At 35.1% G+C, this 16,331-nt stretch overlaps 1 protein-coding gene across 5 annotated transcripts in view; it reads left to right on the top strand.

Moving 5' to 3' along the window:
* Positions 1-16,331, top strand: part of CNTN1 (contactin 1) — a 286,536-nt gene that overhangs the window by 203,149 nt on the left and 67,056 nt on the right. Inside the window, exon 17 of one of the 5 annotated variants that reach the window (XM_032493301.1) lies at positions 13,655-14,797. The exons of the other annotated variants lie outside the window; for them this stretch is intronic. Coding sequence (XP_032349192.1) covers positions 13,655-13,734 — 80 coding nt within the window. The 3' untranslated portion in view covers positions 13,735-14,797. Of the gene's footprint in view, positions 1-13,654; positions 14,798-16,331 lie in introns of those variants that run through there. 5 annotated transcript variants of the gene reach the window in all.

Below are 16,331 nucleotides of genomic sequence, written 5' to 3'. Positions count from 1 at the left end.
GTCCATGGACAGTCTTCAAGGGGTCCATGGATCTTCTGAAACTGGATGTAAAATTCCACATGTATATGCATTTTCCTGGGAAGAGAATTTATAATTCTCATCAGATATCTACCGCTAGCAATGACCCAAAAGGCCATTTTTGGCTAAGAAACCAAGAAATTTAATCTATTATTCTTTTTACCCGCATCTAGATCAAGTCTCTCTAAACAAAGAAGCTGTAAGATGATTATTCACTTTATGCTGATAAAAAACTAATACATTTTATGTAGCAAGGTCTAATAGCACATTTAGATTGAGAATTGCTTTCAAAAATTCAGTTTTCACTCAACCTTTCAAGAATATATCTTTCTTAAAATATATCAGACATGTTACATATTAGACAACATATGTCTATAAGAGCTTGCCAGATTTGAGGTGAACTAATTTTAATTCACATTCATATATCAGTGATCTGAACTGAAGATTCTGAAATTATGAGAATTGCAGTGCTATGCAAAGGACAGTGAACAGATTAGAGGGGGAAAATTTTGGGCAATAAATCTGGTTTAGTACATAAACTATTATGACTTATCAGAAGGCTTAATCAAAAGTAGAAATATTCAGATGTAACTTGGACAGTGTGGATTTCTTTTAGCCTACGTTCTCTTGAAAGAAAAGAATACATGGTGAAAATTGTGCTCTCCATATCCTCTGTGCATTTGTAATCATGAGTGGGTGATTGTGGGTATGTGTGTAAAACTTGATGAAAGTAATTTGTATGAAAGAGGAAAATCTATTTTAGGTTTATGCCTTTCATCATGATTTTAAAATGAGTTTAGAATGAAGGTGATGAATTTGTTAAATCTGAGTGCTTCTGAATATAAACCTGAAATTAAATATAGAAAAAAACATAGCCAAATGAAAATGTAAGATAGTATCTGATATCATGGAGCTTTTTTTCTCAGAGAAAACTCATTCCCGCTTCTTATCTGTTTAATGTTTGGTAGGACTGAAAAATAAGGAAGACAATAGCGGTTGTTTTCAGCCAAAAACAAGTTCTAGAAAATGGCCCAATAGTCAAATATAAGCCGTTGTGTTTTTTGTAGCAGTTGAGAACATAGCCCCCTTAGGATTCCAACACATTTAGATAAATCAAATATGGAATTATGCAAAAAATAACAAGCCCTAAGGACAAAGAATCAAGAGGGATTAAAAACAAACAATAGAACTGTAGTTTAGAGTATTTCAGATGCTCTAATCATCAGAATAAAAATAATCAGGCCGAAATCTTTAGATAAAAAGAGAAAATGATAAAAGTGAGTTGGAAATAAGATACTATAAAAATGAGGCAGTTTGAAAGAAAAACTATAAATAATAAACATCATTGAAAATAAAACTGTAAACAATAAACAGTCATCAAAAATAAAAAAGCAATGGATGGGTTAAACAACAATTAGAGATTAAGAAAGGATTAAGGATGTGAAAGAAAGATATGAGGAAATCATCATATTTCAGCACAGAAAAACAGACAAATTATGAAAAAAACAATTATGACATTAAGGATACAATGAGAAAGTAATATTTGTCAAATTGGATTATCAGAAGAAATATTAGAGAAAGGGGAAAAGACCAATTTTCAAAAAGATACTGACTATAGATTTGGGAGGATTAGTGGCAGATACGACTCCTCATTTTCAAGAATCAGAATGAAACACAAGAAAATTAATAAAAATAAATAAATAAAACTCCAGGATATTCAAGACAAATAGAAGATTAAAAGGACAGCAAGAGCAAAAAGTATTTTTTGCAAAGGCATAGCAATACACTGACAGCAGGCTACTCATCAGTGACAATAAAAGTCACAGGGTAATTGGGGGATCTGGACTTTAAGATGACCCCCATGATCCCTGCTTTCAGGTAAACCAACCTTTGTGTAATCCTGCTAACACTTAGAGATGGTTTGTGTGCTAGCCAAAGTGGGCTGAACAGTCTCATAAACCACATTGCTGCTTCTGTCTTGGTGTCTGGACTTCTTGTTCTGGACAAAGCCAGCTAGCGTGTCATGAGAACATTTCAGAAGTCTTGTAGAGAAGTCCACACGAGGAGAAAATGAGGTCTTTTGTTGATAATCAGCACCAGTTTCCCAGCCATTTGAGTGGATCATCTGGAGAGCAGATCCTCCAGTCAAGCTTTCAGACAACTGTAGCCTTGGCCAACAACTTGATTATAACTTTCATGAGAGACTCTAATCAAGAACTATTCAGTTAGCCACTTAAGAATTCTTAATCCACAGATACTGCAAGAGATACTAACTGTTTACTGTTGTTTTAAGCCCCATGAGTCCTGGGGTAATTTGTTATGCAGCAGTAGATAACTAATACACCATGGAATGTGCTGAAAGAAAAATAACTATCCACCAAGAAGTTACAGACAAGTTATTTCATAATAAGAAAAAATAAAGTTATATTTAGACCAACGGAAACAGAGTTTATCCCCCAAGAGACTCATGTCTAAAGGAATGTCTAATGGATAAATTTCAGGAAGAAAAATAATCTCAGAATAGAGTTCTGAGATGTCAAATAGCACATGAACAAAGAAAGCAGTAAACACATCCAAATCTAAGCAAACTGGGCTAAACCAGACGAGAATATGCTGTGGTCTGAGTATGAGAACTGGTGAGAATGATAAGTTGCCCTCTGATCAAGTTGATGGTTTTTCTTCAAGTTTTTACTGAAACAACAAATCAGACATGAATCTGTATGTATGTACAGATACGTGTGTGCATATTTCACATGGTCAAATATAGAAAATTCATGGAAGTGATAATCATGAAATACAAGAGAGTGGTTACCTCTGGATTGGAGACAGGAGAGAGGTAGGTGTAGTTAAGGAGGGAGGGGAACCTCAAAAGGCTACACCTGTATAACCAGTGTTTTATTTCTTAAGCTGAGTGGTGAGTTGGTAGGTGGCCACTTCTTATTTTATATAGCTTTCCCTCAATGTTAAATATTTCTTAATATATTTAATTTAATTTAATTTAATTTAATTTAATTTAATTTAACAGAGTCTCAGAGTCATCTGCTATCTTCTAGTTCTTCACCACCAACCTTCTCAGCAAGGATTCATGAAAAATCATTGTGTAACCTCTGGGCACAGGTCCCAAACTTGACTGTACATCAGATTTACCACTGTGATTAATTTTAAATACACAGTTCTAAGCCCCTCCTTGGAAGCTTCTAAATTAACAGCTCTGGGATGGGTTAGCAAAGGCAGACTAAAAATGGACTGGTGAACCATGGTGCATCAGCACCAAACACAGAAATTGACCCGTACAAATATGCTCAACTGATTTTTAACAAAGATGCAAAGGTAATTCAGTGGAGGAAGGTTAGCCTTTTCAATAAATGGTGCTAGAACAATTGAGCATTCATAGTCAAAAATTTTAAAAAGGACCTTAACTTAAACCTCAAACTTCAGAGTTAACTGAAAATGAATTACGGACTTAAATGTAAAACTATGACACTTTTAGGAAAAAAAAGTATGGGTGAAAATCTTCAGTGTCTTGAGCTAGACTTGACACCAAAGGCATAACACATAAAATGAAAAAGTGATAAACTGAACTTTATCAAAATTTAAAATTTTTGCTTTGTGAAAGTCCCTGTGAAGATGATGAAAAGGCAGGCTAGAGACTGGAAGAAAATATTTGCAAACCACATATGCAATGGAAGATTTGTATGTAAAATGCGTAAAGAACTCTTAAAATTCAAAATTAAAACAATGTCATGTGAAAAAGAACAAAAGGTGTGAACAGACATTTCATTGAAGATGATCTACAAATGGCAAATAAACACATGAAAGATGTTCAGCATCATTAGCCATTAGGGAAATGCACATTTATAAATAACCACAATGATGTGTCACTACATACATATCAGAATGGCTGAAATTAAAGAAAAAAATAGTGATTCAGAAAAATTGAGTCATGCACACACTGTGGCTGAAAATGTAACATGGTGCAGCCACTCCTGGAAAAGTGTATGGTCATTTCCAAACATGTGCTTACCATGGGACCCTGGTAGTTGCACTCCTGGGCATTTATCACAAAGGTATTAAAACTTGTGTTCGATGATTGGATTACAGCATTCTGTTGATCCTTATTTTGTGGTTGGCTTTATTCCTTTGATAATGATGTAAATTTAAAAAGCTAAAGCTCTAAACTGTTCTTAGAAACAATGGACAGTACATATATGTGAAAGAAAAAAGAAATTTGTTACTCATCAAAATCTTAGTAATAGATCATCACTAAATAGTGATTTGACCTTGGAAACTTTGTATTCCTGACTTTCATTATTTGTAAAGACTAGCCAACAGTAAAAGTTGCATAGTATAAAAAAAACTTATATTCACATAAAATCTATATACACAGATATTCATAGCAGTTTTATTCATGATAGCCCAACACTGGAAACAAATGCCCTTAAACAGATGAGTTGTTAAACAAACTGTCTTAAATTAGTACCATGGAATATGACTCGGCAATAAGAGAAGAATCATCTATTGGTAGGTGCAACATGGATGTATCCCAAGGGAATTATGCTAAGTGAAAAAAAAAAAAAAACACTCTCGAAAGGTTACATATTGTATGATTCCATTTATATAGCACTCTTAAAATGACAGAATTGTAGCGATGGAGAGTAGATTAATGGTTGTTATGGGTCAGGGAGAGTGAAGGAAGGGGAGTAGCTGTAGCCATAAAAAAGGATACAACAGGGGACCCTTGCAATGAAATTGCTCTGCATCTTAACTGTGGTCATGATCCCAGAACTCTACACATGCGATAAAACTAAAATGTTCTTTGAGCTAAATAAACATACAGCCACACAAATTAATGCATGTAAAACTAGTAAAATCTGAGTAAGGTTGATGGATTACATCAATGTCAATTTTCTGGTTGTATTATTCTATTTAGTTATTGCAAAGTGTGATGGTGAGTAAATGAGCGAAGGATATGCAGGACCTTCCTGCATTTATTTTCACAACTGCATGTGAATCTGTAATGATCTCCAGAAATTTAAACGGATCACTGGACATAAAATACCCTGAAAATATAAAGAAAATATGTACATGTGGGCCCTTTCTTTAGAGATAGTACAATAATTAGTAGGAGGCATAGAGTATATAGCACACCCAGAGGTAATGTTTGAACAAGAGTGGTCGCCACCCAACTGCCATCTAAGGAAGTGGGTCCCAGTCTGAAAAAGACTGAGTGGGGCTTGCAGCTTTGGGACCAGAGTTGAACTGCTGAAGGCAATAGAGTGTGTGCTGTGTTTCTTTCCACAGAACCCTCCTTCACTCTTCTTTCCTTATGCACTTCTGTCTCCCCTTTAAATAAGTATTGGGTATATTTTTAAAGAATATCATTATGGAAGGCATCAAATTATAGCATTCCAGAGTGACCAAATATTTAAACCTGGCTTGGGTTAGCAAATCTCTATTTCTAATAAGGCCCCAAGATGATTGTGATGAAATGATCTCTAACTGGTTTTTGGAAAGTATTATTCTAGGGAATTCATGGGAAATCGTTTGAAAATCATATTATTTGGTTTATAGAATACAGTTTGGGGGATAAATTACATTAGAAATGTGTTTCACAAAGACAGTAAGGTCGTCCAGTTTGTCTTGTGCAAACCAAATAGAAGTCAATCAACAGACAACTGAAAAAGTTTCATGAATATCTTGCTGTAAGTCCCGGAAGGGAGCTCTGACATAAAGGACAGGAGTGACATGGAACAGGAGGAAGGCAGTCCGGGTGGGGAGAAAAGTTAACTCCTGTGTTTTTCCCTCACCCTTAAATCATTTTAGCATAGCTCAACTTCAGCACCAAGCCACACTAAGGTAGCTTCAACAACTCTAATGTTAACCACAGGAACTCTGTATCAACAGTAAGGAAAAAACAAAAACAAAACATGACGAAATGTTTCCCAGTTAGAGCACTAATATAAAAATGAAGATAACTTTATGAGAGATGGTAATGCCATTCTCGGTATTAGGATATTTAAAGTTGTTTATAGAAGATTTTAGTGGAATTTTTTTTCCTATCACAGTGTATCTTAACATCAATTTAAAATAACACTGTGTTAATGAAAGAGGTGATTTCAGAATCAGCTTTTTAAAAAACAGAGGGTTGTATAATACAACTAAAGAGATTTAGAACTCAAATGACTACCAATTGTTTAATATGTAAAGCAAGTTTATAGCTCAAAACTATTCTTAGTTTAAAAAAAAGAAAGCAGCTATTAGACTTCAAATGTTTTTAGGCTTCGTAAGTGAAAATCTCTAACAAGAGGATTGATACAAATTTCCTTTTTGTTGCTGTTCCTGTAATAAAATTTGCACTTTATGCATCTCATAAAAGTGTATTTCAGGGTGCTTCATCAAGTAAGTTTTGATGCATAGGGACAGCCCTGTATGAATGTGCTTTAGCAAAAGCGATTTCTGGGGGACTTAAAGCTTTTCAGCTAAAATAAAGTGTCATTTAAAAGGAAAGGTTTTTCAGGATTTATTCGACATCACTTGTGGGAACACTCGTGTAGCCTGCCAAATCTAAATTCTCGTTCATGAGTGCACTTATGGAGACCATTCAAAAATGGACCATAAAATTAAGCCACAAATGCAAGAAATGAGGCTTTGACGTTCATGTTTTACTACGGCATTTCTGCTGTATTATAAATATTCTTGGCAACGCTACCGACTTTTAGGAGGCCCTTCCTGACACCTTGCTGAACGAAGTATTTGCCACTAAAATTGCCAAAATAGAAAATGCAATCATGATTATACTTTTCAGATCCACTTCCGATCCTCTTTTTTTTTTTTTTTAACATCTTATATACCCTATTAAACAACATTTCTTATACGAGGCTGAGATTTAAAAACAAACAAAAGAAAAAAGTCTTTCACACCATCTGAAACTTTTAGTCTGATTCTCAATGTGAAATTCAGAAACGTTTTGGAAGTAGGGTGACTGAAGTTAAATGGATAATACAAAAACTGTGTAAATAATTATACTCCAGAATCAAATTTGTATTGTTTATGTTGCTATATTAGAAGCTTGCATTTATATTGTTTTATGTAGATTTTTATTTAGATGAGAATAGTGTATATATGTGATATGTATGTATGTATGTATGCTTTCTACTCTAATGCCAAAATACAGTTGCAGAATGGAAATGGATATAAGTTAGATGTCATCTTTATTTGATGAAGCCCCCTGAAGTTTTTATTACTTGGCATAATGACATGATTACCGGGTTCTTTCTTAGGGTCATTTTGTTGATGACTAGCCCACTTTTAAATCCTGTGTTAGATAATTTAAGGTAACAGAGTCAAAAAAAATAACCTGATGGAAGCTGTCTATACATTTTTAGTCTGAATAATACTGCTGTATTTTAAACATTCATAATGGTTGTTTAATGTTCTTTTCTATAGCAAATGCTTTTGAGTATTTATTACCCACAGATGGTCTATATTAGTCGAGTTCATATCCAAACCATACCCCTCTTTGCTGTCCAGGCAAAATTATTTTGAACCATCTCCTTGGAGATATTGTTCCCAGATTAATTAGCATTCTTTCTTTCAAAAAAATGGAATGAACATTTTCTTTGTACGAGATAAAAAGGTTCTAATGGTCCTATTATTGGAAAATCATGCACTAATTACGCCTTTTTGCCTTCCAACTTCTTCATAGTAGCTATATGAAACCTCTGCATTTATATTAAAACTGGAACGTACAGGTTTAAATCTAGAATTAATCCTAGAGGTCAGCTAGAAAACCCCCATCTCTTTGTATTACAAAATTTGTACTTTTAGAGAAAGAGACTTGCCTCGCTGTTACCCTTCTATTTCATGACAATCATCTAGGAACCTCAGTCCAGTTTTCTGATACTAGGCTTCTTCCAGATGGTAGGAATAAATATAACCTATAGTTAAATTCTAAAACTTCTGTAGCCACTGCTTTAAAACTTTAATACTTCAGTGGGGAGGGTAGAGCTCAGTGGAAGTTTCCAGGTTCAATCCCCAGTACTTCCACTAACAAGAAAAATAAAATAAAATATTAATATCAGTCTTCATTAAAAAAAAAAACTTTAACACTTTAATACTCTAAAGCTTTCAATAGTTAATTTGGTATAATATCCGAAAGATTACCAAGTCTGTTCTCAAATTGTTGATGCTAAGTCGTGAGAGTTTCCGATCGCAGCTCTGTTCTCTCTGTCCCGTTCACTGTCTAGCATGTGCCAATACATAATAGTTGAGTTTTAAAAACATTGTGGGAAAAATAAAGGCAAAGATGTTTATTAAAAAAGGTTAAACTACCACCTCTTGGATTATTTAACGTTCTATACTTGTGGCTAACTCAGGGACCTTTGATAAGAGTGAAAGCCGCAGGGCAGTGAGCCTGACATCGTGTTAAAGTCAGTAGGACTCTCGATGCTAAATCAGGGCTTAGATTTCTGCAGTATCTAGGATAAATATTCACATTGTGTTCAGGAATTCCTATATTCAAATTATTATTATAAATAACCCAATGGGAACTTATATTCAAAATGATTATTTAAGCATGGCATGCCTAAATTAATTCAAAAGGACTTTTAAATTAATCAATTGAATCACTATAAAATTAAGAAAAACAGATTTTTAAAAGTTTCTTGTAGTACACACACAAAATCAGACAGACATACAAGTACACACACACCTTATCACCCCCACCCTCCCCTCACACACACAGGCGAATGTGAAGAAACCCAGAAAAGAGATAACACTTATATAGGCAGAAAGATGTGTCCAGATCATCAGAGTCAAGTCAAAGAGAATAGTTGAGGTAGTTTTTCAAGTATTTGGGTCAGAGAAACACACATTTACCTCAGATACTTGGATAATTGCCTCTGCTTTCCACTTGCTTTGGCCAAGAAAGTTTGCCACAGAGACAGACTCAGGATTCCATCTCATCAGTCCTTGCAGGACCGAGACGGGAAAATGGCCCTCGCTGCCCACACTGGCTGGAAACAGGGACTGACTAGGCGCCATTCGGAGGCGGCCTGACCCCACTTGGCACTAAACTGCACCAATGCGCCTATTAATAGTGAAGCCCGCCAAAAATTAAGCATTCTCCTTTCCGTCAAGAACCATCAAATTCAAAAGCTGCTAAGGGCCGTTGTTCCATAACTGTTAAATGCTGAAGCGGAAGTAATGAGCTGAAGTGCGTATCTGTTTATAATAAACTCAGAACTTAGCAAATAGCCTGATAGTTTCAAAGTTAGAACTTACTAGTAGTTTAAAAGCTCTAGGAAAAATAACAGCTTTCCTAATTACTACTAAAGTTATAAAGTACATCCATAATTGGAAGTTCTATTTCTCAACGTAAGTTCAGTGTAAATTGACGTAAACTCAAAGGAATGTTCAAATAGATCAACAAGGTAGGTAACTCATTCAGAATGAGTCACAATAGTGATGCTTTAAGATGGATCTTGAAAGTGATCTGCTTTAAAACTTTATTTTACAATTTAAAAAATTAAAACCTAACAGTGTAAGGGCTATAAACTGGTAGACTACATGATAAAGCAAGCCCTGATGTAAATTTAGATTGCTTTTCTTTTTCCTCACTGGTGGACGGTGAGAGAAATTTCCTTGCAGGATTTCTTCTCTTCTTCAGTCAATTGCTCCTCTCTTTGTCTTATAATCAAACTGATCAGCTTTTGACAAACTGGAATTTATTCTCTGCCACACAGTCGGTCTCACCCATAATCAGCAGACTTGCTGTTCCTTCTTGATTTCAGAAGAGAAGGCAGGAAAGTTTTAGAGCACATAATAGCTTGGGATGCTTTTAGACGCTCTACCTCACTGCTCCATCATAGGTTTCATACATCAGTGTATATTTACCAGACAATAGTGCCAAATTATGCTGACAGTTATGTCAGATTACAAGAGCAGGACAGACAGCGCTATCCAAAACTCTTTATGGGCATAAATAACTGGCAATTAGTTCATATTTTGAAAATTTCATAATATGAAATTAGTTCATATTTTAATTTATGTTGACAAAATATTATGTTTGCAACTCCAGTCTTTATGCTGTGAAAAGACATAATGTAAAATAAAAATATATATAATTATATAATTTAATGTATAATATATGAATAAAATAATATAATTGTATGATATATTATAATAAAATATACATTATGTATTATATATTTATTATTATATAGGGATATATAATATTTATTAAAGGTTTATTATTTACCAGGCACTATTTTAAGAAATGGATACCATTATTATCCCCATTTTACACATGAGGGAATTGAGTCCCAAAAAAGCTAAGTTACTTGCCCAAGGTCATACAGCTAGTAAGTAGAAGGGCAAGATTTGAATATAGACAGTCTGACTTCAAATGCAACACCCAGCTCATTGCTATAACATAATCAAACACTAATTCAAATGCCTTCAGTGAGAAAAATAATCAATGTGGAAAAAATTTAAAATGTAGCCTTTCCCTTTTTAGTAAGAAATGTTTATTCTATAGAAAGTCACCGATGCAGATTTTGTGATTTTATTTTTGCCTTTGATATAGTTTATGGTTGGTTTAATAAAAAGGGGGAAATACAGCAATTTAAAATATATTTTTTCAGCTAGTCAAAGTTATAAAATTGTAATTACAATAGCAGAAACAGTAAATAAATCATAATAGATGGTTTTAAGCTTGATTTTAAAATGTGTTCTTTGGTTTTAAAAAATAGTTCATTTGAAACATTTAAAATGTTTTAGATTAGAATATATGTGTCTAAAGGACTTTCACATAAATTTTATCACGCCATCCTAACAAAATTGCTGTGTGCTCACAGTGCAAGAACCAGTCATCCATTCATAGGCAAAGGATGTTCAAAACAGAAGAAAAAGAAAATGCAAATATTCCTGAGAGCTCACGTTAAAAAGCCAGAACTTGGCCAGTTATCTGTGCTCCAAATTCGCTACAGAACTCACTTTTCCTCACTACTCTGTAATGTTCAACTTCCCCAACTGTAAAAATCAGATCATATAATTTTTATTATACATCTGTTTTACTGTTGGAGTATGTTTGTTTTTATCAAATTAGTTAAATTGTCCACCCAAAGGCATTGATAACTCAAAATTCATTTAGAGAGTAGAGTAAAGTTTTAAGTTATTGGAAATCAGAATTTCATAATATCTTCTCTTTTAGGCTCATTTTATTTAAAAAAAAGAAGAGAAAAATGCCTTAGCTTCATCACTGAAAAAAGTAACCAATAAAAAGACTCAATTGTATAAAATCCCTTTCTAAGCAAAACTATTTTTTAATTTATGATTTTTTTGAAGTCTGCCATTTCCAGTCTCAGGAACGTACGATTACTTCCTTCTGGTGCCTTTTGCAGACTGGCTTCCTGCCACCAGCATCTCCTCCCCACCAGCCAACCACACCAGCTCATGCCGTGGAAATTTGACGGGGGTCACAGAACTTTTTATACCTAAGCAAATGCAAATGAAGGCAACTTGGAGAAAGCTTTTACTGACTAAACCTATGGTCAACTTAAGAAGTTGCAGAGAGGAGATTTTAGTCCTTTTGAAGTCCCATCACATAGCTCCTCAAACTGCCATCGTCACTGCTATTAAGACATAATCAGAGAGAAAGGGAGAAATGTTAAAAGGGTCTGCCACTGATCTGGAATTGTTATTGGTTCCTACATACCAGCTATTTCATGGTTTGTGTCCTCCCTAATTCCTCCGCAAAGGTGACTACAGGGTCCTGTACTAATGTGACAGAACCCTCCTTACCTAAATTTGGCTGAGGACATCACATTAGTTCAGCACAGCAGTTTACCTGCCCCATACACTCATGAGTGGATGCAGATTCTGGAGTAAATCCAAAACATCTTTTTTTTTTTTTCCAAAAAGTACACCACCATTTTAATTTCTAATTGTCCAATGCTAGTAATGATCACTCCGTGGACATGGGCCAAGGTCAGGAAGTTGGTTGTGATACACGTGCATTTCCCAGAGCACTGCTTTTTTTTTTTTTTTCCCCCAAGAACACCAGCCTTTTTATCTGAAAATGCATCTGGATGAAAGTGAATGAAAGTTAGCATATTAAAAGGATAACCTTGATTCCATTTCATTTTTACCAAAAAAGTACCAATGTATGAATTTTTAATATTACGAGTAGCAAATAATCTGTGACCCCCCAGAGTGTAGCCAACCCTGGTGTGAGTGTCATTGAATAGTCTGAGCTCTGTCTGAGTCTGAGGAATACACTTCCTGAGTGTCATCTTCCTACAGTTTTACTCGCTCCCAATAACCAGTGCATGAGCGCCCTTCCCTCCTCCCCAGTACCCTCCTGAGAAGTTCTCCAGGGGCTAGGGACCATTTCCAGTTGGAACACCAGGTACTTCTGATGTCCATGGTTTAAAGAACTTGGAGGACCACTGTTTGGTATGTTCCTGCAGACTGGAAGCTATGTTACTAATTCAAGAAATAGCCCTTTAACATGGAACAGTTTAGGGAGGCTCCCTGTGTGACTGTTCGCTGCTCCCTCTCTCCGCAAAATATACCAAAAGTTCATTTAAAAGCGGGAGAAAAAAAAAAGAATATATCTAAAATTAGCAACTTCAGTTCTCATCAAAAGGACTTGGAAGTCTCTTGTGTTTGAAGTGACAAATGTGTTTTGTGACCTTTGTTACCATTTATCATAGGGCTAAATTAGCAGTTCGGCAGTTTTCTTTGCAAGTTTTCCAAGATACTATTTCTCCTGTTTAAGTAACTATCTCCAGGGGAAACTAGTGGTTATAAAGTGGCCTAATACGAATCATCCAACTCTCCCTGGCTATGGTTAGGGAAAAGAGGCGGATGATCATCTTGTTAGTTACATAAATTTCTGTAGTGATATAGTTGTATTGGTATTTGCCTATAGTCGTTAAAAGGTCTGCACAGTGCAACAGAAAAGGTATGCCTTTTGGCGTGAGGCAAACATGGATTACAAATACACTGCACCTGCTGAGTAACCTGGGGTCTTACGCCAGTCAGTTAATCACTATAAGCCTCGGAGTCCATATTTATGAAAGAGAAAAATGATAAGTTACAGTTCACACGTAGCCCATGGTGACTTTTTATAAATATTTTCTTCTACTTCCTTCCCCTTTGCTATTAATATCTATATAGACCTAAAATATAAATATAATATTACTCAGGACAGAGATTCCTACGATTTCTAGCCCAAACCACAGATTAATTTTTCAATCACAGGTTAAATTCATCTGTGGGATTTTTTTTCCCCCTTAGTTAGAAGCCTTGAAGGCATGAGCATACATTTGAGTGGGTAGACTTGTGTTATGTAGAGTGAACTTATAAAGGGTCTAGGAGTTTGGGGTTTTTTCAGTGTGGGTGGAGGGTTCCAGTTACAACTCGGTTCTTCAGAAAGTCAGTCACTGTTTCTGAGGGAAACAGGTTTGACTGGGTCAAAGCTTGTCACTTGGGTCTAGGAGAAGGGATTTTTCTTTGTTCATTAATTCAACTTACCCATTAAGGACACATGACCAATTCCCATAGTGCATGGCTTCCTGCTCCTAAATGGGCAGCCACACTTGCCCTTCAGCCTTGGTCTTTCCTCTTGCAGGTAAAAGCAGGAAAGATGGAGAGAAAAACATGGTGGATCCTTTTCTCCCCGTCTGTGCGAGCCTGCCTCCAACCTGGTGATCGTTGACACTCACCATATGTGTGAAAACTTTTTTTTTTTTTTAACATATTATACTAGATTTTACTAATGAACTCAATCTTGTAGCTTCTACAGTTCCCCACCCCAACCCAAATCTAGTTCTTAGAGGATTTTTCCTCTTTTGAAACATCTAAACATACTTTGAGCAGAAAAATATTTTAAGATATAATTATCTAGCTTCACTAATATCTGAAAAATGCCTAGTCAACTAACTCAATATATAATGGCCAAGTGAAATTTTTGTGTTTCCATGCCCTGTTTTTATTTGAAATTACATATCTCAGAAATTTAGCTCATTATCTGAAAAAAAAATTAAAAAAACTGGTGAATTATAAAACAGGATTATTGCCACTGAATGGACTGTTTGACTTACCCAAGCAGGTAATGAACAATGTTGTTGTCAAATTCACTAATGTCATGTTAATTAGGATGGAAGCTAAGGGACATTATTCCAGTGGCCTTTTGTATCCTGGTGCCATATATATTCTTTGGCAAGAAAAGATGAAAAGCAGCAATAAACATCCGAAGACTGCCCACGGCTCTGTAGGTTTTTGGAACAATTCCTGGGATTGGGAAGTGAAAATAGACAGCACGTGGAGAAAATTGTCATCTCTGTAGCAAGATTTAAATGAAGATGACTAAGCCATTATTAATAGCACGCATACCTATTTAATTCCGTTGCCTCCTAACATCAACCTTCTTGAATCTTTTCTTTTGAAAGGAAGGTTGAGACTTTTTGGAAGGACGTGGGCAGAAGTAAGAGATTAAAATTGAAGTGTATATAATTCTTTCTGGAACTGCTTACATTTCATAGTTAGATAATAGTTTCATTTTCCCCTTTGGTCAAAGAGACGTGCTTAAAATTCTTATTTCTTTGCAAGAAATAATTTTACTCTTCTTAAACAAGTTTATAGTTAGCTGTGGGATACCGTATGGATTTCTGATTTAGTGACTTTAGCACCCCTGTTTGTGGTTGGAAGAACACTCAGAAACAATTTGAGCGCTATGTATATTACTCTTAAATAAATACAAAGTTAAAAATAATTTATTAGTCATCGTAAAGGAATACATGGCTCTGGCTCAAAGTGTTACTTATTTCCATCGTCTTTGTTTTATACTTTCTAGTCTCAATTATTGACAGAGAGGAAAGTGTCTTAGAATTTAGACGAGAGATTTAGGTCAATTGCCCTTTTAGTAAGATATTTAAAAATAATTTGAGATTGTCATGTATCCGTAAACATCGTCATGGAGACGTGCATGAATCATCACTGTGGACATCTACTTGCATAGTCCATAACTGAAAGTATACCACCAAGACCAGTTAGGAATATCATTTGGGAAAGAAGAAAAATTAGAAAGGAAACCACATGACCAGTATGATGAGTGCCAAGAAAGGAAGAATATTCTTGTTTGGATAAACTGCGTCAGTATCAGTGGGAATTATATAGACACACTCACCTCCCTTTGGCTTCATTCTCCTTTCTAACGAGGATCTACATTCACTTTCATCAGTGGTAGAAGTTAAAATATAAATGTTACAGGTTAAAAAACTGCCCTGCTCCTATTAAATGGTAGAGATATTTAATATTCAGCTTCTTCTTAACACAGCCTTATACAGCAACAAAACTACACATTGATTTTGTGCTTTATTATCTTATAATAAAGCCGTTGTCCTTACTAATTTTCAGAGCAAGAATGGGCCTGTAGTAAGAAAGGGATTTTAATTGACACATTTTGGTAAAGAAGACACTTGCCTTAATATAACTGATGTTCTTTCAGCATTGTTGTTTCCTAGACTTTTTTTTTTAAAGGAAGAGAATTTGTTCTGAAACTTTTTTTCTTTTCCTTAACATGCAAACTTTTCATTAAACATTGCTATTTTAGTAAAAATAAACAGTGAACTACAGGATATCCGTGTCTGGTGCTTTGCTTTTAATTACTTACTGGGGAATTACAAGTGGAAAAAGAATGACACTGGGATGTCTCTCCTGCTGAGGGTCAAGGCTTGTATTCAATGTGTGCTTGGTGGAGTGAAGTCCCAAAGGACCAGCAGTTTTTTTGGGTCCAGTTCCAATTACAGTTGTTTGGGAGCCAGTCAGTGTCTAAGAGGGAGAAAGTATGTTAGGGTCACAACAACGCCTAAGGATGGGCACTGACTCAGGTGATGCCTGGCATAGAGTTACTCACGGCTACTATGCGTCTTGTTTAATCCTGGAGGTTCCAATTTCAAATCTTCTATCTCATTTGACTTACCAGAAAATAAGTCTCAGTGAATGACTAAGAAAATATAATCAGCTTTTGGTGTGTGAATGATCATTTCAAAGAAGGTTTTTTTTCCTGCTTTTTTCCCTCCAGTGTCTAAACTTTTCTTCATTCAATATTACTACATTCCTAAAGAAGAAATGACAGAATACATAAGTAATTGTATTTCTGCCCTTTTCCCTTCTAATTACTTTACCTATGAATGAGAACTAGGTGGAAATAGCTCTGTATTTTGTTTATAAATAGTTTTTTTTCCCCTAAAAACAATAATAAAATTCAAGAAAGATTAACCAATACTTTTATGGTGATCAAAAAG

The sequence above is a fragment of the Camelus ferus genome, chromosome 12, assembly GCF_009834535.1.
Source record: "Camelus ferus isolate YT-003-E chromosome 12, BCGSAC_Cfer_1.0, whole genome shotgun sequence".
Lineage (NCBI taxonomy): Eukaryota > Metazoa > Chordata > Mammalia > Artiodactyla > Camelidae > Camelus > Camelus ferus.
Note: the sequence above shows the minus strand (reverse complement) of the source record. Positions and strands in the feature narration are given on the sequence as shown.